Source organism: Adiantum capillus-veneris, chromosome 2 (genome assembly GCF_014529385.1).
Source record: "Adiantum capillus-veneris isolate H3 chromosome 2, ASM1452938v2, whole genome shotgun sequence".
Taxonomy (NCBI): domain Eukaryota; kingdom Viridiplantae; phylum Streptophyta; class Polypodiopsida; order Polypodiales; family Pteridaceae; genus Adiantum; species Adiantum capillus-veneris.
The window spans coordinates 176987813-177015527 of NC_140932.1; the positions used below are offsets into that span (position 1 = coordinate 176987813).

At 45.5% G+C, this 27715-nt stretch overlaps 1 protein-coding gene across 1 annotated transcript in view; it reads right to left on the reverse strand.

Moving 5' to 3' along the window:
* The window catches only part of LOC147464121 (signal recognition particle 19 kDa protein, putative / SRP19), a 78640-nt gene extending 51824 nt beyond the window's left edge, over nucleotides 1–26816 (reverse strand). Inside the window, exon 1 of the mRNA XM_086492960.1 lies at nucleotides 26540–26816. Coding sequence (XP_086349086.1) covers nucleotides 26540–26710 — 171 coding nt within the window. The 5' untranslated portion in view covers nucleotides 26711–26816. The remainder of the gene's footprint in view (nucleotides 1–26539) is intronic.
* Nucleotides 26817–27715: the final 899 nt, after the last annotated feature.

Genomic DNA, 27715 nt, shown 5'->3' on the forward strand with positions numbered 1-27715 from the left:
AATTGGCGGCTCGATTTGGAATTACGCCCGACAGACTGACGCCACAGGCAGAGGTAGTTCGACTGGCACCCGGATGGGATGTTGCCATTACACCGAGCATTGGCAAACTTTGTTTGCAATGATAGGGGTGTTCAGGGCACACGAGTGACGTTCTACTAAGTATCCCTTGGTACCACAAGAACTACGCCGTGGTTGACTACCGGGCCGAGAAAGAAACTTTGATAAATGAAGGGCTTAGAGATTGTACTTGATGAACTTCAGTTTCTTACTCATTCTTTTGGGAGAGAACTGAACGCTGGATAAAGGTTGAATATGTTTTGACCTGATCAAAAGAACACCAAGATTTTTCTCCACACTCATGCCGATTGCTTTTCAGAGGGCCCGAAGATCAAACCATTGATCTGATACCTGGAAGCACGCCACCGAATCGGCCACCTTACCGTGTGAGCCGAGTACAGAATGAAAAGATTATGAACCCAGTGAAAGACCTCTTCGAAAAGGGTCTTGTCCAGCCTAGTACTTCACCGTATTGCTCTCCAGTGTTGTTGGTTTTGAAGAAAGACAGGTCTTGGAGAATGTGCATGGATTATACAACTCTCAACGAAATCACCATCAAGAACAGATTTCCGATTCCTAGGATAGATGATATACTCGACAGGTTACAGGGATCCTCGTGCTTTAGCAGGATTGATCTAAAGAGTGGATATCATCAGATCAGGATCGCGTCGGGCGACGTCTACAAGACAACTTTTCGGACGACTTTTGGGTTATTTGAGTTTTTGGTGATGCCTTTTGGCTTAAACCAATGCTCCTGCGACATTTAACCGGATGATGGACAGGATTTTTCGAGAGTACAGGCTATTTGTTGGCACTTTCTTTGACGACATCATTGTTTTCTCCAAGAATGAGGCAGAACACAGAGATCATCTGCTTCAAGTCTTTCAGGCATTACGAGATCACACGTTAGTGATTAATGCAAAGAAAAGTGAATTTTTCCTACCAGAGATACACTTTTTGGGACACATTGTGTCAGCAGCAGGAGTGCAAATGGACCCGGCCAAGACAGAGACTATCCGTGATTGGCCCGATTTGAGGAATGTCCATGAAGTTAGAAGCTTCTTGGGTCGATTACAATGCTTTCAAGCGGGGGGTATGTCACAAAGTGATGACGTGGCGGACAGCAGAAACCCTAATTTCTGCCAAAAACCCTAAAATTCCTGCAAACCCTAATTTCTGCCAAAAACCCTAATTTTCGAAAATCGCGAATGCTGTAAAAAAAATTTTTTTGAAAAATGATGAGCGACGCGAATTTTGCTTTTTTTTTTATAAAAAAAGAGAAAAGACTCTCTAAGAGAGAGAGAGAGAGAGAGAGAGAGAGAGAGAGAGAGAGAGAACTCATGCTTTTTATTTTAAAAGCTTTTGGGGCTCTGCTCTTGGGCATCCCTTGTAACCTTTAAATTAGTGGTGAGGGCTTCACTTCTCAGAGCATCTGGACGCAGAGTCTAAGAGTGAAACCCTAACCGCTCTCTTGTACTTTGATGATTGATTAATCCAACAAGAAATACTGAAAGGGGCGCCAGTCTTTGGGGCCAATATCTCTAGGCACGGAACTCCGCCGGGTCAGTGCAAATCTATTGTGATCTGTGAATTGTTTTGAAGTGGTTATTTGGTGTTGTCACGGTTGATTCTTGACTTGGAGTGTCCAAGTCTGTTACATGCCCTACCCAGACTTTGACAAATAAGTAAGATAAATACCTAAGCCAAAATAAATAATGGATCACATTGGGAAATTCACTTGAGATGCCATAAGTTTAACAAAACTATGGTGATTGATGTCACGTGACACATCCCGACCCTATGTGTCCGTGGACAAGCTACAGCATGATCAGGGTTCAGTCAGTCCAGTCAAGTGATCTGGCACTTTTGTGAGTCTATTCGTAGACCGTGCATGCCCAGTCACTTAGTATAGATGCATATCCTCTGGTTGCACACAGCATGATCATCAAAATTCCCATCAAAATCCATTAAAATGAGTTAGGGGAATTTTCCAGTGCATTTATACTATTTTCCCTATTTTTGACATTTTTCACTTATTAATTTAAGTGACTTTCCAACAAAAGTAGGTAGGGCAATTTTGCTAAGAAAATATATAAGCAAACCCAAGTTAGCACTAATGGCAGAAGAGGCAGCAGAAGCTCCCCGCTCAACAGGCACCTTCTCAGCAGGAACCATAAAGACCTCAAGCCTTGGCGATTTCCCTCTCCTTGGCGTTTTCTCGTTGCCCTAGCGTTTTCTGTTCTAGCAGATTCCTACCGCAAGCCCTAGCCCTGGCGTTTCCAGTTGCCATCATCGCCAGCCTTTCACAGACCCCTAGCGTTTTACTAACGCTACAGAACAGTCCCAGCGTTTTTTATTTTCGGCATTCAGCATACCATATCTGCCAGTGTTTCCATTTTCAGCCTCATCTGCTGCAGTTTGTTCAGCGTTTTCAGCATTCAACAGAGCCGCCGATTCCGCCCTAGATGTTTGTAGAAGTAAAACGCAGCCAAAACAGTCATTTCCACCACCGAAAACAGTCCCAGATTTCAGCCCTAGCGTTTTTGGACAGCAGTTAGAAGACCGCAGATTTCAGCCCTAAAGTCGTTGTCGTCGTCGTCGGCATAGTCCCAAGTTGCATCAGTCCATTGCATCCGCATTGTACCACTTTGTGCAATCATAAGTAGACCACTCTCGCCGACGAGAGTGGGGCCTTCGGAGGAGGGTTTGACAACGTCAGGTGCCATATCTCTCTTCTCTCTCTCTCTCTCTCAGTCTCATACACTTGCACACACAGTGTCCATTCACTTTGTTTGTGATCATAGCACTTTCCATTAAGAAAGGAAGGCTCTCCCTTCCATAAGAACTAAAAGGAACCTTGAGCACAGTTCGGAGCACTCATCTTGAGCAAAGCGCAAACAATCATTCTGCTGCACATTACATTGCTATCAGAGCTTTGGCAGTGTTCTGTATCACTCAAGGAAAGAACCACAAGAACCACAGAAAAAAAAATTTGGCTTGTTGATGAAACCGGCCCGTAGCACGGTAGGCGTTGGCTTTCACCCGAAATTCTTTACTTTAAACGCACACACAAAGCACATTGCAAAGGAGACTCGTAACGGGAATTAACACTTAAGCACACACATGGCTCGGAAGCTAGAATGCTCCGAGCAAACGCCGACAACCTGTAGACCCCAAAATTGGCGCCCCTTTCGGTATTTCTTTATTCTTTAGGAGGGTAAAGTACAAAGAAAAGTCCTGGGAATCCTTTGACTGTATCCCACTAGATACCGCTTATTTGGCCAAATTTCAGCAGCATAACAGCCCATAAACTTGCGCGAAACCAATTCCCCTGCTGGAACTCGCTTCTACTGGCGTATACCCTCTGATTCCTGCCCAAAAACAGTAAATTCAGCACACTGTATTTACTAGTTTTTGCCCTGTTTTCAGCCCCAAACAATCCCCTAATTGTCCTCTGCCAGTGGGACACGATTCCCAAAGGTTCTGGTGTCCGTATGGCTGAAAAACAGTAAAATTACAGCACATACACAGCGCTGATTTTGCACCTGTATGGTGAGGTTATGACCCTCACCAATGCCTGCTTTGGAGTAGCAGCTAGCTACCCCTGTTCCTGCTCGAGGAGGCTCTTGCCTCAGCACAAAAGCATGAACCCACACAGCTGTACATCAGTCAAATGAGGAGCCCTCTTGTGGGGCATCACATAACTGCACGTAGGGGGGAGAGAGAGCAGTGTGTAGTGTGCAGGGCATCACTCCTAGCACCACACTGTACATAAGAGGGAAAGAAAGCACTCCATAGCTCTTAACCTGTGACAAATTGCAAATGAAGTCCTTCCCAGCTTAAAAATTCAGCGCCACTTCTTCCTGAAGAGGTAAGTGCATGAGAAAATGACACTTGACGCATTTTCAAGCATTTGCCCGTTTCGGGTTCGCCGCTTAAAATATCCCAACCGACGCGTCAGTTGACTTCGCGAGTAGAGTTATAAAATGTTCTAGTCATACCGGAGGTAATGACGCGAACACATTTCACGGCCCAAAATAGCAGTTCCCTAAATTTTAGGAGATGCTTCCGTTGGGCTCCCACTGGTCTTCTGACCATCTATCCTCATCCAAAAGTGCAATGTGGCCCAACTGTCGGATACTTTTTGTTGGTGATCCCACCTTGACTTTACGCCTTAATTGAGTTCACTTCCTAGTATCCACCAACTTACTAAGTGCGACGGGGGGACCTATATGATCTTGCTCTGAGCCTAGACATCCTCTTACCATACGAATTCTAGTGCCCACCACTTCCCGTCTGCGGGTGAAACTACCGTTCACATTGGCCATACAATGTCCGACCGTTTGCTACTTCAAAAAGAGGGTCTCAAAACAAATAAAATAAACCCCATTGGAAAGAAACCAACAACCAAGGTAAGCAGTTGCCACATCTTTGTGACATGGTTAATAACTGCCACGTCCTCGTGACATACCCCCCTCTTGAAATCGCAAGCGTCCTCGATTGCATACCATAAATACACGCCACTGATGATCTTGTGCTATTAACACTCTTTTATCATCGCATGTATCCGCAAGAAAGGTCGTAACATACATAGATACAAATGACTTAATGAGACCTTCATACTTTTGCCATTTTCATCTATGGCACAAAATTCATATGTACATTTGATGTACTAGCTCTATCATTACCCCTCCTTTGCACACGTTGGGTTGGGGCATAAGTAGGCTGTAACCCAAAGGCTTCAAGATAAAGCTGCAATACATTTGGTGACTCTGACAGTTCATGCTCTTCCATCCACTTTGCATCCATAGGCAGATAGTTCTTGAACTTCACCAAATAGCGTCTTGCAACTTGTCCTTTAACTTTTCTGTCCTTATGTACCAAAACTTGCTCAGGTACCAGGATCTCATCAAGTTCCTCAACTTCTGGTTGATCCTCATCTAGCATATCTTCTGGCACATCACCCACGAAGGGTCTTAGAAGACTCACGTGAAACGCATTATGAATCTTCCACGCATCAGGCAATTTCAGCATGTAAGCCACATCGCTGATCTTGTCAAGCACTTGAAAAGGCCCATAGTAACGCATGCTGAGCTTAGGAAACAGCCGTTCCTTGGCCTTCATCTTCTTTAACCTTGCCTTTTCGAACCTTAATAGAACCCAATCACCAAGTGATAGTAGCAATTCACGACGGTGACGATCAGCAGCCTTTTTCTGCTTTGCTTGAGTCTTCTCCAAGGCAACTTTAATCTTCTTATACATCTCATCCATGTTCTCAACATATCGATCTGCCTCAAAGATCTTGTCCTTTGTATGCAAAATGGGAGGAACCTTTTTGCCGCCTTCAACAATCTCAAAAGGTGCTTTGCCAGTAGACGAATGCACCGTATTATTGTACGCATACTCAAGCATAGGCAAATACTGTTCCCACTTGCTCTTATTATCTGACACATAGCATTTCAGCAGATCTAAGACAGTAGAATTAGCCTCTTCTGACTGTCCGTCAGTTTGTGGATGAAACGAAGAAGAGAACTTGAGCATAGTACCCGTGTTCTCAAACAATCCTCTCCAGAACAAACTGGTCATGCAAGGATAACGATCACTGATAATCGATTGTGGCATACCATGGTACTTAAACACATTGTACATGAACAAGCGTGCCATCTGATCAGATTTTATCTTCTTCCTGACAAGGATAAAATGGGCCTGCTTGCTGAACCTGCAGATAATGGTCCATATACCATCACTCCATGTTGGCGTCCTTGGAAGATCAAAGATAAAGTCCATAGCAATGCTTTCCCATGGCTTATCCGGAATCGGCAGTGGTTGTAACAACCCTGGTGCCTTTTGCCTGTCAAACTTGACCTTTTGGCAAACTATGCATGCTCGCACAAAGGCATCCACATCTCTCCTCAAGGTAGGCCAATAGAAGAATGTCTCTACCGCTTTAACTGTTGCATCAATGCCACGATGTCTTGCATACGGTGGGACATAACTCTCTTCCATGACCTTATGTCGCAGTGGCCTAGTGACACAAAGTCTGCCATGCATCATCATAAAACCATCTCTGAGGAGGTAGTGCTCGTGATGTTGCCCCTCTTGTAACTGTTCAAAGATCCTTGCAAAATCTTCATCAACAGTATACTGTTCCTTCATGTCATCTAACTCATGATGATAAGGAATTGACACAGCCGAAATTTGCGGCTTTCTTGATAACGCATCAGCTACAACATTCTTCTTGCCTTCCACATGCATAATCTGGAAGTGGAACATGGAAAGAATGTTTGCCCATCGCATATGCTTTTCGGATAACTTTGACTGTGTCAAGAAGTATCGCAAGGTCTGGTGATCTGTTTGGACAACAAAATCAGCACCTAAGAGGTAGTGCTTCCAGCTAGAAAGCGCATGAATCACGGCCAAGAGCTCTTTCTCATAGACTTGCATAGTCCTCTCTGGCCCTTGCAAAATTCGGCTTTCATAAGCTACTACCCGTCCATCTTGCATTAGCACTGCTCCAATGCTACAACCACACGCGTCACACTAGACCACAAATGACTTCCTGAGATCTGGTAAAACAATAACTGGATCTGAAGTCAACTTTTCCTTTAAGAGACTAAAAGCTGAAATCTCTTTTTGGGTCCATCTGAAAGTGACCTCTTTCTTTTGCAATGCGTGAAGAGGCGATGCTATCTCTGCAAAATTTCTCATAAACCTTCTATAGTAGGAACACAATCCCAAGAAGCTTCTGACATCGTGCACAGTCTTCAAGTCTGGCCATGTCTTGATAGCTTCGACCTTTGCGGGATCCATTCTAACACCATCCTTTGAGACTATGTGGCCCAGAAAGTGGATCTCTTCAAGGAAGAATTCACTTTTCTTAGGATTGACAAGTAACCTGTGACTGCGCAGCTCTTCGAACACAATGATCGAGTGACGCCTACGCTCCTCTTCATTCTTCGAATACACTATCATGTCATCGAAGAACGTTCCAACAAATTGTTGATGCGAGCGGAAAATCCGGTCCATCATTCTGTTGAACGTGGCAAGAGCATTTGTTAGCCCAAACGGCATCACTAGAAACTCATAAAGACCAAATGTCGTTCTAAACGCAGTCTTATGCACATCCTCTGGCCTTATACGAATCTGATGATACCCACTCTTAAGGTCTATCCTGCTGAAAATTGCAGCACCCTCTAAACGATCGAGAATATCATCAATTCTAGGAATAGGGAACCTATTCTTGATGGTATTCTTATTCAACGCACAGTAATCAATACACATGCGCCATGAGCCATCCTTCTTCTGCACTAGGAGCACTGGGGAGCAAAAGGGTGAAGAACTAGGCTGCATCAGCCCTTTCTCTAATAACTCCTCAACCAGGCCCATAATCTCTTTCTGCTGCGCCGCACTAACCCTGTAGGGAGGTCTATTTGGTGGGCTACACCCTGGAACCAAATCTATCCGATGGTCCTCAGGTCTCTCTGGCGGCAATTGCAACGGTAATGAATCAGAAAAACAATCACTAAACTTTTGCAAAAATGCTGACCTTTCTTTATCTAACACAGATAAATTTGACTGATCACTATCTGAGACATCACGTGAAAAAATCAAGTACACAGAAAGATGATTCTTTATTACAGAAGTGATAGCAGAAGCAGATACAATAGGGACTGACTCTCCTTTAAGCTTTACATCCAAGATGTGAGTTTTGCCCCTATGTTGTACAGTGATCTTTTTGTTGTAGGCATCCAAGACTCCATGCACTCCGAACATCCACGGAATCCCCAACAAGGCGTCACAACCTTCCAGCGGCATGATGTAAAACTCTTCTGTGTCCACATACGACTGAATATGCAGACGCATCTTTCCAATGATGGGAGTAACACACTTTGAGTACCCAACACATGCCAACCCTGCCTCTGCTGTGTACCCCATCTCTTCAGCTCTGATGCCCAGCTTCATAGCTAACTCTGGTGAGATAAAGTTGGCTTTGGCACCTGGATCAAAGAAGATGAGTGCCGTCTGATCCCTAACTTTACCCCATGCCCTGCATAATTCACTAGCATCTGTGCGGGGCCTGTCACCCACCATGTCTGGCACTAAACCTGCCGTGGGTTTTGGCTTCTTGCCTTTCTGGTCTTCTTTATCCTCTGAGTCAGCTGGCCTTTTCCTTTGTGGACAATTGATAGAAAAGTGACCAGGCTGCTCGCATATAAAGCATTTGTTCTCAGCCATTAGGACCTTCTTTTCCTCGAGCGACTTGCGCACAAAAGGCTTCCTTTTCTGTTTCTTTGCCTGCGCTCCAGAAGTCCCGGCTGAATCCTTGTCTTTGGTGGCCTTTTCTGACCCTTGTGACGCATCAGGAGCCGTTTTCACAAAGGGCTTCTTCGCTGAATTTTTCTTTTGCTGCCCTCCTTTGTCACTGCTCGGAAATCCACTGTCCTCTCCTTTCAACAAGGCAAGTCCAGTGTTAGCAACTTCCATAAGCTAAGTAAGGGTAGCCACTCTATTCTTTGTACAGTAATCGCGAAGCCCTTTAGGCAGCCCACAACAGTACTTCTCTATCTGCTCTGTCAGTGGCACAAATCTGTAGGAGGTCACTGAGAGTAATGCTTTACAAAACCTCCTATTGTACTCCAGCAAGCTCTTGCACGAAGCTGAAGTAAGCTGGTGCCAATCTGTCAGGACGTCGACTTCAAATTCATTTGATAGCCAAGCACATGCAAACATTTGCTTGAAGTAAACCCAAGTGGCGGGTGCCTGTCCTTGCATTAACAATGTCGTCCACCATGTAAGCGCATTGTCCTTTAAGAAAGTGGCAGCTTTCCTGACCTTCGAGGCCTCTGTAAAAGTCCCTCTTGCATAAGCTATATCAAACTGCTCGAGGAAACTGAGTGCCTTTGTCTCATCCTCGAAACCACTGAAGGTACTGAACTTTACTGCTCCACCACCTTCTTTATAAGCCTTCGGCTTCTCTAGTGCCCCCAAGTTGTCATACGGAATGGTCTGCAACATGGGCACTGTAGTAGGCATGATCGGCACGTGTTGGCCATTCACATTGTGAGTCAGAGGTGCGATATCTGGCTGCTGTCCAGAAAAACCAGCCATGCCAAAATGACCCTGTGGCACCCCAAACAAGCCCTGGTTGCAGTGAAAACCTTGCTGCATGCCGATACTACCATACATGGGGTTTGGCATGATGCCTTGCATACCCCCGAACACTGTTCCTAGCATGTACGATTGACTTCCAGGCGCATAACCAGCCATACTTTGGAACACTGATCCACCCCCGAAATACCCGGGATGTATCGTGGGTGGTCGAAAAATTCAGTGCATAGCCTAGTATCCAGCTCCCTGTCCATTCAAGACAGCATGCTGGCTCTGAAAGGTGGCGGGCTGAACTGGCATAATCTGTGGAATAGGCGTTCTAGCCACCTGTTCAAGCACGGGAGGAACCTGCTTTGGAGCCCCCGACTCCGCAACATGCGAGTGTTCCCTTTCCTCCTGCGCCACATGAAGTATCTGGGCTTGAGCATCAACAAGCTCCGTACGCGGCGTAGGTTGCCTATTTGTTGTTGCATTGGTGGTGCTTGCAAGAATTCCATAAACCTCGGATTCTGCACCAGCTGCGAAAAGACATTCACCGCGGCAACTAACTGAGTCTTGAACGCATCATCCTCAAGTTGCCCAGTCATAAAGCCCTGTACTACTGGAGGGACATTCACGTTGACAGGAGGTACAGACTGACGTGGCCGTGAGCTCTCGCCAATCTCAAAAACCATAGGAATCTCCTTCCTGTCCTTTGAAGAGGAACCCTCTTCCATAATTCCCTTCCCCTTGTCGGCCATAGTGTAATCCCCGCGTTCCTGCACACTCTGTCTTTACCCAAAACAATCCAGGCTCACTCTTTCAGGAAAAAGTGATTGATGTCCCGGCAACGGAACCATGAAACCGGCCCGTAGGGCGGTAGGCGTTGGCTTTCACCCGAAATTCTTTACTTTAAACGCACACACAGAGTACTTTGCAAAGGAAACCTGTAACGGGAATTAACACTTAATCACACACACGGCTCAGAAGCTAGAATGCTCCGACGAGACACCGACAACCTATAGGCCCCAAAATTGGCGCCCCTTTCGGTATTTCTTTATTCTTTAGGAGGGTAAAGTACAAAGAAGAGTCCTGGGAATCCTTTGACTGTATCCCACTAGATACCGCCTGTTTGGCCAAATTTCAGCAGCCATAACAACCCCTAAACTTGCGCGAAACCAATTCCCCTGCTGCAACTCGCTTCTACTGGCGTATACCCTCTGATTCCTGCCCAAAAACAGTAAATTCAGCACACTGTATTTACTGGTTTTTGCCCTGTTTTCAGCCCCAAACAGTCCCCTAACTATCCTCTGCCAATGGGACACGATTCCAAAGGTTCTGGCGTCCGTATGGCTGAAAAACAGTAAATTACAGCGCATACACAGCACTCATTTGCACCTGTATGGTGAGGTTATGACCCTCACCAGTGCCTGCTTTGGAGTAGCAGCTAGCTACCCCTGTTCCTGCTCGAGGAGGCTCTTGCCTCAGCACAAAAGCATGAACCCACACAGTTGTACATCAGTCAAATGAGGAGCCCTCTTGTGGGGCATCACATAACTGCACGTAGGAGGGACATTCACGTTGACAGGAGGTACAGACTGACGTGGCCGTGAGCTCTCGCCAATCTCAAAAACCATAGGAATCTCCTTCCTGTCCTTTGAAGAGGAACCCTCTTCCATAATTCCCTTCCCCTTGTCGGCCATAGTGTAATCCCCGCGTTCCTGCACACTCTGTCTTTACCCAAAACAATCCAGGCTCACTCTTTCAGGAAAAAGTGATTGATGTCCCGGCAACGGAACCATGAAACCGGCCCGTAGGGCGGTAGGCGTTGGCTTTCACCCGAAATTCTTTACTTTAAACGCACACACAGAGTACTTTGCAAAGGAAACCTGTAACGGGAATTAACACTTAATCACACACACGGCTCAGAAGCTAGAATGCTCCGACGAGACACCGACAACCTATAGGCCCCAAAATTGGCGCCCCTTTCGGTATTTCTTTATTCTTTAGGAGGGTAAAGTACAAAGAAGAGTCCTGGGAATCCTTTGACTGTATCCCACTAGATACCGCCTGTTTGGCCAAATTTCAGCAGCATAACAACCCCTAAACTTGCGCGAAACCAATTCCCCTGCTGCAACTCGCTTCTACTGGCGTATACCCTCTGATTCCTGCCCAAAAACAGTAAATTCAGCACACTGTATTTACTGGTTTTTGCCCTGTTTTCAGCCCCAAACAGTCCCCTAACTATCCTCTGCCAATGGGACACGATTCCCAAAGGTTCTGGCGTCCGTATGGCTGAAAAACAGTAAATTACAGCGCATACACAGCACTCATTTGCACCTGTATGGTGAGGTTATGACCCTCACCAGTGCCTGCTTTGGAGTAGCAGCTAGCTACCCCTGTTCCTGCTCGAGGAGGCTCTTGCCTCAGCACAAAAGCATGAACCCACACAGTTGTACATCAGTCAAATGAGGAGCCCTCTTGTGGGGCATCACATAACTGCACGTAGGGGGGAGAGAGAGCAGTGTGTAGTGTGCAGGGCATCACTCCTAGCACCACACTGTACATAAGAGGGAAAGGAAGCACTCCATAGCTCTTAACCTGTGACAAATTGCAAATGAAGGCCTTCCCAGCTTAAAAATTCAGCGCCACTTCTTCCTGAAGAGGTAAGTGCATGAGAAAATGACACTTGACGCATTTTCAAGCATTTGCCCGTTTCGAGTTCGCCGCTTAAAATATCCCAACCGACGCGTCAGTTGACTTCGCGGTAGAGTTATAAAATGTTCCCCTAGTCATACCGGAGGTAATGACGCGAACACATTTCACGGCCCAAAATAGCAGTTCCCTAAATTTTAGGAGATGCTTCCGTTGGGCTCCCACTGGTCTTCTGACCATCTATCCTCATCCAAAAGTGCAATGTGGCCCAACTGTCGGATACTTTTTGTTGGTGATCCCACCTTGACTTTACGCCTTAATTGAGTTCACTTCCTAGTATCCACCAACTTACTAAGTGCGACGGGGGGACCTATATGATCTTGCTATGAGCCTAGACATCCTCTTACCATACGAATTCCAGTGCCCACCACTTCCCGTCTGCGGGTGAAACTACCGTTCACATTGGCCATACAATGTCCGACCGTTTGCTACTTCAAAAAGAGTGTCTCAAAACAAATAAAATAAACCCCATTGGAAAAAAACCAACAACCAAGGTAAGCAGTTGCCACATCTTCGTGACATGGTTAATAACTGCCACGTCCTCGTGACAGTTGAGGTCGCACGAACCCAAGTTCGCTTGGGTGTGCCGATTCCTAGTCGTGTTTTTTGAAGAGTGACAAGAATCCCAACAAAGAAGGGCTTGTCCAGCCTCCCCTTGTGTCTCTTTTCACTCATTGAGAGCGGACCGTGCACTTAGCGGCCGGCCAATCAATGTGAGGTGGAAAAAAGCAACCTTGGTGTGAGCGCAAGGCCGCCAAGGGGTGCACCCACGGAAAAGAGTAGAACTCGAGTGAAGAGAAGATCCTTCTCAAACGCGATTTGCAAGCGAAAGAAAACCTCAAGACTTTCAAGATCCTCAAGAACCCAAGTTCCTCGTGAACTTAAGAACCAGAGATCATAGTGCATGGTCGTCACCCGAAGCGGAATGGATACTTCGCATACAGGTGACGAGCATGAGAGAGGCTGTATCCGGCTTGTACAATCCAAAAAGGGCGGTAGACTTTACTTTAAACCTTGATTTAGCTTTCACCCATTATTAGTCGTCTATTTTACCTGTACTTTCAAGACACAACAAAGGGGAGAGGGATACAGGCTGCTAGATTGCACCTGTATGAGTAGACGGACACCAGATTGGCCCCTAACTTAGGCGCCCCTTTCGGTATTTCTTTATTGTTCAAAAGAGGGAATAAACGTTGTGGTTCCCTACAAGCTGCCCCGCACAAACTTGGCTGAATTTCCACTGTTCCAGCCCAATTTCGGCAACAAAACTGTACTAGAACCCTTCACAGTCAATATTCCCACGCATTGATTGACTTTCCCGACGCATACGGGCACTTTGCAAAACCTGGCGAGAATCTGCAGCACGCTGAATTCTCTGTTTTCAACCCTGAAAATGCGCCAGATCGCCTGTACAACGGTCCCCTTGCATCCCCGAACCTCCTGGGGGTATTAGGGTCCGTTTAGGGCCAAAACCCTAAACCTGCAAAAATACACAGCAGGCTGTAATTTACTGTTTTGGGCTCCGTTTCGCGTGTCGGTCGCATCCGTAGCAAGTCCTCGAGCTCCCGCACCTGTAGGGCTACTTGCCCTTTGAATCGGACGAGATTTCTGGCGTGAAACCTCTCCGAATTCACCTGTACCTGCGGGGGGGATGAGCCGCTAGCTAATTCAGTACCTGTGCAAGAGGCTCTTGCCTCGGCAATCGCGCATGAACCCACACAACTGTACATTGGTCAAATGAACAGCCCACTAGTGGGGCATAACATACTGCCAAAGGGGAGAGAGAGGGCACTGCGTAGCGTGCAGGGCATCACTCCTGGCACCGCACTGTACATAGGAGGGAAAGCAAGCACTCCATAGCTCTTAACCTGTGACAATTTTGAAAATGAGACTCTCCTCTCTTCAAATTCAGCGCCAACTCTCTCTTGCATTAGAAACTACACCAGAATGTGCCACTTGGCACATTTATAAGCATTTTCCCGTTTCGGGGTTGCCGTCTAAAAATATCCCAACCGGTTGCCCAGTTGACTTCACGGCAGAGTAAAAAAATGTTCCCCTTGTCATTCCGGAGGTAATGACGTCAACACATTTTCAGGTCCCAAAATAGCAGTTCCCTAAATTTTAGGAGATGCTGCCATTGTATCTTTCTAGGTCATCCGACCCTCTTTGTACACTGCGGCCACATCCAAAACTGAAATGTAGCCTCCGTAGCAAAGGATTCCACTTTGGCTAGTCAATGACCCCACTTGGCTAACCATAGTCCTTGTCCAACCTTAGTGCTCTCTTGCCCTCAAGCCTGGACTCCCTCTGGACAGTTCCACACTAGCTATGCAATGCAGGGCAGCTAGATTTCCCGAGGGGTGTTTCCAAAAAGTGAAAGTAAATAGATAATAAGAAAGAAATCAACAAAAAGGATAGATAGTAGTCACACGCTGGTGACATACCCCCCTCTTGAAATCTCAGACGTCCTCGTTTGCATCTATGTCGTTCATGCTCCTAGTCAACACTGATGTATTCAACACCTGTCGACACATATACGACACATACATGCTCATTGTCAACCCTGGTGTATTCAACACCTCGTCGACTCATGTATTGCTTGCGTGTGAACCCTGTCCCAATGACATAGTGGTAGCTTCGCACTCTGCCATTGCTTTGAGTCATTAACTTTCCAATGACAAAATGGTAGCTGCACATTTTGCCACTGTCTTATAGTACATGTTGGATCCCGTAACACTTTCGAGCATACCCAAACCAACAGTTTAAGAATGCAGTTACACATGTACTCTTCAATAGAAGCAATCACTGTATCCTTGACAAACTGACAAGAAATACTCACTTCTATAGCACTAACCAAACTTTTGGACATTCCATAAGAGCAATTGCCAAACTGACAATCTGTAGAGCTCTAACATTCATGTAACAGGTATTTGATTTGAGCTCACTTTAAATACCATGTACATCATTTGTTTCAGAAGCCATTGTCACACTGACAATCCATTTAGCTTTGAAACTCAAGGGGTCAAGGTAGGTTGCAAATCGAAGGCTTCCAGGTAAAGTGATAACACAGTTGGTGACTCTGCAAGTTCACCTTCTTCCATCCACTTAGCATCCATTGGTGGATAGTTTCTGAACTTTACCAAGTAACGCCTAGCAACCTTGCCTTTCACTTTCCTTTCTTTGTGTGCCAAAATCTGTTCAGGGACCAAGATCTCGTCAAGTTCCTCGACTTCCGGCTGATCTTCAGCTAGCATATCTTCTGGCACATCACCCACATAGGGTCTGAGAAGACTCACATGAAACGCATTGTGAATCTTCCAACTGTTAGGCAATTTCAGCCTATATGCAACATCACTGATTATGTCGCACACTTGAAAAGGCCCATAGTAACGCATGCTTAGCTTTGGAAACAGTCTTTCCTTGCCCTTCATCTTCTTTAACCTTGCCTTTTCAAAGCGTAAAAGCACCCAATCACCAAGTGAATATACCACTTCCCGACGATGATGATCAACTGCTTTCTTTTGCTTTGCCTGAGTCCTTTCTAAGGCCACTTTGACCTTCTTGTACATTTCATCCATGTCCTGAACATACTTATCTGCTTCAAATATCTTGTCCTTTGTATGCAGTATGGAAGGAACTTTCTTGCCACCTTCAACTATCTCAAAGGGTGCCTTGCCAGTTGATGAATGCACGGTATTATTGTATGCATACTCCACCAATGGCAAATACTGCTCCCACTTTCCTTTATGCTCTGACACATAGCACTTCAGCAGATCTAGGACAGTAGAATTTGCCTCTTCTGACTGCCCATCTGTTTGAGGATGAAATGACGAAGAGAATTTGAGCGCGGTGCCCATATTCTCCATAGCAATACTTTCCCATGGTTTATCTGGAATAGGTAGTGGTTGCAATAACCCTGGTGCCTTTTGCCAGTCAAACTTGACCTTTTGGCATATTAGGCATTCTCGCACAAAGGCATCCACATCCCTTCTCAATGTAGGCCAATAGAAGAATGTCTCAACCGCTTTAACTGTAGCATCGATACCACGATGCCCTGCATACGGTGGGACATGACTCTCTTCCATCACTTTGCGTCGCAGTGGCTTTGTGACACACAATCTACCATGCATCATCATGAACCCATCTTTGAGAAGATAGTGTTCATGACGTTGTCCTTGCATTAGCTGCTCGAAGACCCTTGCAAAATCTTCATCATTTTCATACTGTTCTCTCATATCATCAAGTTCATGATGATAAGGAATTGACACAGCTGAAATTTGTGGCTTCCTAGACAAGGCATCAGCCACAACGTTCTTGCCTTCCACATGCACAATCTGAAAATGGAACATGGACAAGATATTTGCCCATCGCATATGCTTCTCAGATAACTTTGTTTGTGTCAAGAAGTATCGCAAGGTCTGATGATCCGTTTGGACAACGAAATCTGCACCTAGCAGGTAGTGTTTCCAACTTAAGAGCGCATGAATCACAGCCAGTAACTCTTTCTCATAGACTTGCATGGTCATCTCTGGCCCTTGCAAAATTCTGCTCTCATAGGCTACTACCCTGCCATCTTGCATTAGCACTGCACCAATGCTACTGCCGTAGGCATCACACTGGACCACAAATGACTTCCTAAGATCTGGCAACACAATGACTAGATCTGAAGTCATCTTTTCCTTTAAGAGATTAAAAGCTGAAATCTCTTTTTGTGTCCATCTAAAGGTGACTGCCTTCTTTTGAAGAGCATGTAAAGGTGAAGCAATCTCAGCGAAATTTCGGACAAACCTTCTGTAATAGGAGCATAGTCCCAAAAAGCTTCGGACATCATGCACCGTCTTCAAATTTGGCCATGATCCATTCTGACACCATCCTTTGAGACAATGTGTCCCAGAAAGTGAATCTCTTCTTGAAAAAACTCACTTTTCTTTGCATTGATGAGCAACCTATGACCGCGTAGCTCTTTGAACACAATGGCCAAGTGATGCCTATGCTCCTCTTCATTCTTTGAGTAGACTATCATGTCATCAAAGAATGTACCAACAAACTGCTGGAGTGGACGGAAAATTCTGTCCATCATCCTATTGAACGTAGCAGGAGCATTTGTGAGACCAAAGGGCATCACTAAAAATTCGTAAAGACCAAACGTCGTTCTAAAAGCAGTCTTGTGCACATCCTCTGATCTAATGCGGATCTGATGGTACCCACTCTTTAGATCTATCCTGCTAAACATAGTTGATCCTTCTAATTTGTCCATAATATCATCAATTCTAGGTATAGGGAACCTATTCTTGATGGTATTCTTGTTCAGTGCACGGTATTCTTGATGGTATTCTTGTTCAGTGCATGGTAGTCGATGCACATACGCCATGAGCCATCCTTTTTCTACACCAACAACACTGGAGAACAGAATGGAGATGAACTCGGCTGAATCAGCCCCTTTTCTAACAACTCCTGTACTTGGCCCATTATCTCTTTCTGTTGAGCCGCACTAACCCTGTACGGAGGCTTATTTGGTAGGCTACTGCCTGGCACCAAATCTATCGCATGGTCCTCAGGTCTCTCTGGCGGTAATTGAGACGGTAATGAATCGGAAAAACAGTCACTATACTGTTATAAAAACATTGACCTTTCTTTATCTAGCACAGATAAATTTGATTCATCACAATCTGACACTTCACGTGCAAAAACCAAGTACGCAGAAATATGCTTTTTCATTACAGAAGTAATAGCAGAAGCTGATACAGTGGGAATAGACTCCCCTTTAAGCTTTACATCCAGAATGTGAGTCTTTCCCCTGCTCTGTACAATGATCTTTTTGTTGTAGGCATCCATGATTCCCTGTACACGAAACAACCAAGGAATACCTAACAACACATCACATCCGTCCAGTGGCATGATGTAAAATTCTTCAGCATCTACATAGGACTGGATATGTAGACGCAACTTTCCAATGATGGGTGTCACAGCCTCTGTATGGCCAGGACATGCCAAACCTGCCTCTGCTGTATACCCCATCTCTTCAGGTCTGATTCCCAACTTTGAAGCCAATTCTGGGGAAATGAAGTTGGCTTTGGCACCTGGATCAAAGAAGATAAGCATTGTTTGATCCCTGACCTTTCCCCATACTCTGCAAAGCTCACTTGCATCTGAATTTGGCTTGTCGCCCACCATATCTGGCACTAGACCAGCCATGGGCTTCTTTCCTTTCTTGTCTTCCTTGTCATCAGAATCAACTGGCCTTTTCTTTGTAGGACAATTGTAAGCAATGTGGCCAGGTTGCTCACATATAAAGCATTTGTTCTCTGTCCTCAGGACCTTCTTTTGCTCTTCTGACTTGCGAGGAAAACGTCTTTTCCATTTCTTTGCTGGTCCTTTTTCTGATTCAACCGTAGCTTTGTCTTTCCCTGCGTTTGGCTTACTCCTGAGTCCCTTTAGGAGCCTCATTGGGAACGTGCTTCTTGGCTGAATTTTTCTTGCCTGATCCTGCCTTGACGCCAATGTTACATTCACAATCTTCTCCCTTGAGCAAACCATTGCCAGTGTTTGCTACCTCGATGAGCTGCGTCAAAGTAGTGACTTTTGTCTTCGTGCAGTATTTTCTCAATCCTTTGGGTAGGCCACAACAGTATTTTTCAATCTGTTCTGTCAATGGCACAAACCTATAGGAAGTTACTGGAAGTAGAGCTTTCCAAAACTTTCGATTGTAATCATCCAGATTTCTGCAAGTGGCAGCATTTAGCTGGTGCCATTCTGTCATGACATCTGCTTCAAAGTCATCAGATAACCATGCTGCTGCAAAAATCTGCTTGAAGTAAATCCATGTGGACGGAGCTTGCCCTTGAAGCAATAAAGTTGTCCACCATTGTCCCGCATTCCCTGTCAAGAAAGTGGCTGCCTTGCGGACCTTTGAAGCCTCTGTAAAGTTTCCCCCTGCATAGGCCTTGTCAAACTGCTGGAGGAATGAGAGAGCCTTCTTCCTGTCATCAAACCCTGTAAAGGTCGTGAATGACACACCTTTGCCACCTTCTTTGTACGGAGTTGGCCTCTCCAGCGGCGTCAAATTGTCATATGGAAGTGACTGAAACATGGGAACACTGTTAGGGTTCATTTGTGTTCCCTGACCGCAATTAAGTTGACCTGGAAACGCCATATTTGGCTGCTGATTTGTAATTCCAGCCATACCAAAATTTGCTTGTGGCATCCCAAATTGGCCCTGAGTGCTCTGAAAACCTGGTAGCATGCCCGTGACACCATACATGGGGTTAGGCATCATCGTTTGAGCACCCCCGAACACTGTTCCTGGCGTGTAAAACTGATTTCCAGGTGCATGACCAGCCATGCTCTGGAATACCCATCCACCTCCAAAATAGCCAGGGTGTACTGAAGGTGGTGGGAAGACCTGTTGCATAGCCTGTAGGTTGCTTCCTTGCCCATTAGAACCACCTATAGGCTATTGAAAGGTGGCGGGCTGAACTGGTACAGCTTGAAAGACTGGCATCTCAGCCACCTGTTCTTGCACCTTAGGCATAAGTTGTGGAGACTGCATGTTCTCCGTCAAGTGTACAGGTGTTTCCATTGACTGTGCGGTATGAATCACCTGTGCTCGAGCCTTAACAGGCTTTTGAATATGATCCAGTGACCCAACTTACCGGGACGGAACAAGAGGTTGCAGAAAGGCTAAAAACCTCGGGTTCTGCATTACTTGTGTGAACTAGCCACAGCAGTAGCCAACTGGGTCCTGAATATATCGTCATCTGTCTGTGGTGGTCTTGAGGACTCACCCACTTCATGTGTCTGTTGACCCTGTGAAGAGGAAACCTCTTCGGTCACATCATATGGTCTGTCAGCCATAATTGCAATTCCCTGTGTCTGGTCTATGATCCCCTGTGTCCAAGCCCAAAACTGACCAAGGCTCACTTCTATGGGAAAAAGTGATTTAATCCCGTCGATGGAACCATGTATCCGGCCTGTACAATCCAAAAAGGGCGGTAGACTTTACTTTAAACCTTGATTTAGCTTTCACCCATTATTAGTCGTCTATTTTACCTGTACTTTCAAGACACAACAAAGGGGAGAGGGATACAGGCTGCTAGATTGCACCTGTATGAGTAGACGGACACCAGATTGGCCCCTAACTTAGGCGCCCCTTTCGGTATTTCTTTATTGTTCAAAAGAGGGAATAAACGTTGTGGTTCCCTACAAGCTGCCCCGCACAAACTCGGCTGAATTTCCACTGTTCCAACCCGATTTCGGCAACATAACTGTACTAGAACCCTTCACAGTCAGTATTCCCACGCATTGACTGACTTTCCCAACGCATACAGGCACTTTGCAAAACCAAGCGAGAATCTGCAGCACGCTGAATGCTCTGTTTTCAGCCCTGAAAATGCGCCAGATCGCCAGTACAGCGGTCCCCATGCGTCCCCGAACCTCCTGGGGGTATTAGGGTCCGTTTAGGGCCAAAACCCTAAACCTGCAAAAATACACAGCAGGCTGTAATTTACTGTTTTGGGCTCCGTTTCGCGTGCCGGTCGCATCCGTAGCAAGTCCTCGAGCTCCCGCATCTGTAGGGCTACTTGCCCTTTGAATCGGACGAGATTTCTGGCGTGAAACCTCTCCGAATTCACCTGTACGTGCGAGGGGATTAGCCGCTAGCTAATCCAGTACCTGTGCAAGAGGCTCTTGCCTCGGCAATCGCGCATGAACCCACACAACTGTACATTGGTCAAATGAACAGCCCACTAGTGGGACATAACATACTGCCAAAGGGGAGAGAGAGGGCAGTGCGTAGCGTGCAGGGCATCACTCCTGGCACCGCACTGTACATAGGAGGGAAAGCAAGCACTCCATAGCTCTTAACCTGTGACAATTTTGAAAATGAGGCTCTCCTCTCTTCAAATTCAGCGCCAACTCTCTCTTGCATTAGAAACTGCACCAGAATGTGCCACTTGGCACATTTATAAGCATTTTCCCGTTTCGGGGTTGCCGTCTAAAAATATCCCAACCGGTTGCCCAGTTGACTTCACGGCAGAGTAAAAAAATGTTCCCCTTGTCATTCCGGAGGTAATGACGTCAACACATTTTCAGGTCCCAAAATAGCAGTTCCCTAAATTTTAGGAGATGCTGCCATTGTATCTTTCTAGGTCATCCGACCCTCTTTGTACACTGCGGCCACATCCAAAACTGAAATGTAGCTTCTGTAGCAAAGGATTCCACTTTGGCTAGTCAATGACCCCACTTGGCTAACCATAGTCCTTGTCCAACCTTAGTGCTCTCTTGCCCTCAGGCCTGGACTCCCTCTGGACAGTTCCACACTAGCTATGCAATGCAGGGCAGTTAGATTTCGCGAGGGGTGTTTCCAAAAAGTGAAAGTAAATAGATAATAAGAAAGAAATCAACAAAAAGGATAGATAGTAGTCACACGCTGGTGACATAGGCGGCGAAGATTTTTCCCCACCAAGAGATTTTTTCGACCCTCCCCCTTCGCCATCTACGCCACGAGTTGTACTAGCTCCTACGGAGATGATGGTCAAGTCGATGTTGGACATGATGGCACAACAACAAGAAACGAATCGAGTTGCGTTGGCACAACTCGCAAGCAAAGCAGAACAACAAGAAGCTAAGAACCGTGAGCAAGCAGCTAAGGACCGTGAGCGCGACGAAAGAAACGCAAGACTTGCCGCACAACAAGAAGACAATCGCCTTGGTTTAGAACGCGAGCGCGACGCACGCAAAGAAAGAAAATAACAAAGAAAGGCGGAAGAGGCAGTACGAAGCGCGGCCTTGGAGATCGAGCAAGAGGCTCAAAGAGAACTACGAACTCAAGAATTGGTTCGACATGTACTTGCCTCGAAGACCGAACCACCCAAAGATCGTGGGAGTTCATCAAGTGGCGGAAGCCACGACGCGGATTCCAACCATCCAATCCCAAAGAAGTTGACTTTCAGGAAGTATAACGGTAAGATGGATGCTACGGTTATTCATTCTTGGTTGCATCAATTTAATGCTTATTTTGCGACAACTAAGAAGACAAGAAATAGCAAGGTTTTGACGGCAGCTATGTACCTTGCCGGTGATGCCATCAATTGGTACCACGCATGGCAAGAGACACAGCTAGCCGCGCACCTAGAGGAAGCCGACGAATTCACCCCCCTTATTGGGCTGATTTCCAAGACAATCTCAAGGCGCGGTTTATGCCACCTCAATACGTTGCACGATTGAAGAACGATTGGCGTGCTCTCAAGCAAAATGGTATGCCGGTTATGTCTTTTTCTTATCGTGTTTTGCAGCTAGGTACCCAATTACGCAAATCGGATGATGGACGCAAAGAGGCATTCCTTTTTGGGTTAGACGACTATATCAAGTTTGATGTGGAAGTCTTAGATCCAATCGATCTCAACAAGGCGGTAGCGATTGCTCTCGCACAGGAGATGAAGCACAACAAGGGAAAGCTTAAGGAGAACAAGACTTCCACCTGCAACTCGCAGACTTCTCAGAACCCTCAAAACGGTATGAATGGTAAGAATGGTAACTCTTCTAACCAATCTTCCAACAGTCTCTCAGAATAGAATTCTTCCAATGAATCTAAGGGTAAGGCTAACACAATTGCTAAACCTAAGCTTACTCCAGATGAAAAGGTAGCACAAGGAATTGTAAGAGGATACATCACGTCGGAAGAGCAAAGAACTTATTCTAAGGAAGGTCGTTGTTTTCATTGTCACATTAAGGGTCACATAAAAAGAACATGTCCTAAGCTTGAATCGAATGAATATAAAGACTCCACAAAACCCACTTCCTCTATCAATGCAATTAATGATAACGCGAGTGTGCCCCAAGTTTCTCATGACCCTCCCATTGATGATTCTCTCATTAAATGTTATGGTCGTATGTCGGAGCAGTGTTTTGTCATATTGTTTGACCCAGGTAGTATGCATGATGTGATCAGCCCTCTCTTGTTGAGAGAGCCCACCTCGAAGTTAGTCCAAGATCTCCTATGGAGGTCTCTGGCTTTCTTCCCGATATGGACGCTCTCATCACGGAAGAGTTCCTTGATGTGTTTTTCGGAATTCAACAAGCTGCCTTCACTAGAAGATTTGTGGTTTCTCCTCTCTCAGGATGTGATATGATTTTGGGCATTCAATGGTTTCGTGATAAGTTCATTCTCCATCTCTCATTGCTAATATGCAAGACAAGATTGAAAGGATTCAGGAAAAGGAGACTCTCTCAGTCTCTTCTTCTCCCAAGCATGCCACACAGGATTTGCATGATTGTGATCAGCATGATGATTTGATTGATAAAGACAAGCATGATGATTTGCATGATCAAGATGTGATTTCTCACAAGCATGATGAGTTGCATGAAGATGATGTGATTGTTCACAAGGATGATGTGTTAGTGGATGCTTTTTCTCGCGAAGCTAACCTCGTCGTAGATTCAATCCCTCACGAAGAACCGATCTTGGCTTTCGAGTCGAGGTCCAAAGAACCCGCACAGGACGATTCGATCATTCAGGAAGAACCCATCTTGGCTCTCGAGCTTAGGTCCAAAGAACCCTCACAGGAAGTATTATGTGTTCGCATGATTGATACGCACGCATTGTTCGAATGCTTCATTCGTGATCGTTTCCTGTATTTTAGTCAGCATCGTTATGTGATCCCTTTTCCTAGGCATGACATATTGTATGTTGAGCACGTTTCTCTCATGGATGAGCACGAATGTATGCGGATTTTTCATGAAAAGCTGAAAAGTATGTATGTAAGGAAGTCACATTCCATGTCTCTTCCTTGGCATGACACATTCGTAGAAAGAGCACATGAAAGTATGAGCACCAAGCGTGGGCATTTCCATTGTGTTTTGCCACAGTTGATTGCTCTAGATCATCAAAGAAAGATTCAATCTCATTGTTTGCATGTGTTTGATGAACGGGTTGTCACTCCATATCTATTTTCATCTACATTGCATGCACAGTCTTTGAGGAAGAAGAGATTTTTTCCATTCACTTTACATAAAATGGGTATGTTCATGTTTTTGTGTTGGAAGTGGTTTCAAGAATTTTCAGCCATGGAGATTCTTGAAGAAGAAAGAAGCACGACTCTATACGAAGTTGAAGCATCGAAGGAGCCACAAAGGACTTTGTGTCGCTTTCGGCGCGGCCCAAAGAAGCAAGCGTTGCAGACCTTTATGAAGTTCAAGTATAGTACGACCCACACATCAGAGTGGGCCGACGAAGAGTCCCTTCCAGGATTCCGGATGCTATTGGCGATCTCCCTCGACGCCATACAGTTCGGTACCAATACCTCACTTTGAAAAGGAGGGGATGTCACGTGACACATCCCAACCCTATGTGTCCGTGGACAAGCTACAGCATGATCAGGGTTCAGTTAGTCCAGTCAAGTCTAGATTAGAAGTGATATGACACTTTTCTGAGTCTATTCGTAGACCGTGCATGCCCAGTCACTTAGTACAGATGCATATCCTCTAGTTGCACACAGCATGATCATCAGAATTCCCATCAGAATCCATTAGAATCAGTTAGGGGAATTTTCCAGTGCATTTATCCTATATTCCCTATTTTTGACAATTTTCACTTATTAATTTAAGTGACTTTCCAACAAAAGTAGGTAGGACAATTTTGCTAAGAAAATATATAAGCAAACCCAAGTTAGCACTAAATGGCAGAAGAGGCCGAAGGAGCTCCCCGCTCAACAGGCACCTTCTCAGTAGGAACCATAAAGACCTTTAAGCTATGGCAATTTCCCTCTCCTTGGCGTTTTCTCATTGCCCTAGCAGATTCCTACCGCAAGCCCTAAACCTGGCGTTTCCAGTTGCCATCATCGCCAGCCTTTCACAGACCCCTAGCGTTTTACTAACGCTACAGATCAGTCCCAACGTTTTTGATTTTCAGCATTCAACATACCAGATCTGCCAACGTTTCCATTTTCAGCCTCATCTGTTGCAGATGGTTTAGCGTTTTCAGCATTCAACACAGCCGCCGATTCCGTCCTAGATGTTTGCAGAAGTAACCCATTTCCAGCCTTCAAAAATGCAACCAAGACAATCATTTTCAGCCACCGAAAACAGTCCCAGATTTCAGCCCTAGCGTTTTTGGACAGCAGTTAGAAGACAGCAGATTTCAGCCCTAAAGTCGTCATGGTCATCCCCGTCGTCGTCATCGGCATAGTCCCAAGTTGCATCAGTCCATTGCATCCGCATTGTACCACTTTGTGCAATCATAAGTAGACTACTCTCCCCGACGAGTGGGGCCTTCAGAGGAGGGTTTGACAACGTCTCTAGTGTCGTATCTCTCTTCTCTCTCTATCTCTCAGTCTCATACACTTGCACGCACAGTGACAAGTGTTCATTCACTTTATTTGTGATCATAGCACTTTCCATTAAGAACGGAAGACTCTCCCTTCCATAAGAACTAAAAGGAACCTTGAGCACAGTTCGGAGCACTCATCTTGAGCAAAGCGCAAACAATCATTCCGCTGCACATTACAATTGATGAGCACGATGCCCCACAAAGTAAGTTTAATTATTAGGGAGAAAAGTCTATACAAGCACATGAACAAAATGGGCACGATTTGCACACTCCGTTCTAATATCTCATCTCAATGGTCTTGGAAGGCTTTGCTTCTTAATTATCAAGGCAAAAACCTAATCTCGGGAACCTTTATTCCTTTCTTTAAATCCTTAAAAACCAATGCTCTCAAACTCTAGAAAACAATGCCCTAATCTCGGGAACCTTTATTCCTTTCTTTAAATCCTTAAAAACCAATGCTCTCAATCTCACGGCATGGCAACCCTATAATTCTATTGCGACTCCATGCCTAATTAGAGTCCTCTATTGCAAAGAACCATAGCCTCTACGCTTTTGTCTTGGACATGAAGTTACTCCTTGGAAATCTCTGTTTCTAGATATGAACTCGAGAGTCTACAACTCTCATATGTACGAACCTCCTCCCAATCTCGGGGTATGGAACCCTTTGGGCTGATCTCGCTTTGTTCCTTATAGCACTTTTCTTGAGCAGAGGCTCTCCCCTTCCCCTACTCCTCACGAGAGAGAACACCTGCAACCAAAACAATCATAGGCCAAACAATCTAAACATGAAAGCATCACCTGTCAAGACTTGGAACTCGCAGAGCGTATTCCCAGCAGACAACTCTGTAGAGGGAACCTTCTCCTCCAATCCTACACACTGTAAAGGTGTGTTCTAAGGATCCTTCTCCTAGATCAGCCCCGTCTACGAAATCTAAAAGTTGGAAACAAAGAAAAACAGCAACTTGTCGCGATCGCAATTCTCTCAAGCTCTTCTTTCTCGACCTCCTCATCCCATGATCTTCTTTCTCGACCTCCTCATCCCATGATTGTGGATTGTTTCCTAACGTTAATCATCTAAACTAACATAATACGGCGGAAGGGGGAGCCCTTTACATGTGTCGAAATCTGCGACATGAAGGCTAAACTCCAAAACTGAGAGAGAGAAAGAGAGAGAGAGAGGCCGCCGGCCGTACTAGTATACAAAATGTCATAAGCCACTCCGTTCCTCTCCTCGTCTCATACTTGGAAAGATTGTCGATTAGAAAGTGTTAGATACCTTTCCACTGGACTTGCACGATGAGAATGTCCCTAAAAACGAGAGAGAAAGGTAAAATCACAGAAGATAGTGTTGCCTACCTCCAGCACATAAGCAAGGCTGAGAAAACTGCAGCTTTCTCCAATTTCAGAGGCGGTTGGGTTCTCGCAAGAATGGCTGACAGCAATTCGACGTCCCTCCGCCAGCGTCTTCTTGGAGTCTAAGTAAACAGGATAAATGATCACCCACTTCGATCGATCAGGCTCCATCATCTCCAGGTACCTGCTACCTGTCTGCGGAAAGCTCAGGTCTTAGCAGCAGCTAAACTAGTGGGCGTCGAATAAGGCTGGGTTCACAAGAGGGCGGCGGAAATAGCAAAGAAAAAGACCCTTTTCCAGGTGGAAGAGCTTCATTTCCAACTCTTCCGCCATCCATCAGTTCACACGGGAGGTGGAAATAGAGAACCAACATATCTTCCGCCGCACCATGCATTCACACAGGGTGGCGGAAGAGAAATTTGATTAACATAAAAACCTTTAGAAAAAACACATATAGAGAAGCTACATTGAAGATGTATTAAAGGAATCTCATGAGATACAAGCTGAAAGAGGACATAAACATAATAAGCATGCCAGTTCTACAATGAAAGGTTTCGTTGCAAAGCTCTACGTAGAAGAGGAAGAAGCTAATGATGATGATGCTTCCATTGATGATGAATCCATCTCTGCCAAGGCATCATTGCCAAAGAATTCTTGTACATTGGCCCTTGCATGCTCTCTATACATTGTCCTAGCGAGATTGTCTCGCCGCTCTGAACCTGAACCAAAGTCATAACCTTCATCGCCTCCTTGAGCACGTTCCATTGCGTCCTCTGTTTGTATTGGCCTAGTAGCACATAGCTCCCTCAAGGAGCAGGCAGCTGTTCTCCGATCCTCCATAAGTGCCAAGTCTGCTTCAGCTTCTCGTACCCATTCCATGTCAAAACTTTCTCCGTGGCAAATGCAAATGTTGTGGAGCACAAGGCAAGCAGCAACAACATCTGGCACATATTTTAGATTCATGTCACATCTTTTCAGCAATATACGAAACCTTGCCTTCAACATGCCAAAGGCTCTCTCAACTGGCATCCTAGTGCTTGATTGGATGAAATTCCAATAGTACTTTGCATGTGACAATCCTTCTTTGCATCCTTTGAAGGGCACTAGCATATAAGGTTGTGCTGGGTAAGCGCAATCGCCCACCAAACAATAATTGCCCAAGTCACCTTTTGTACATCG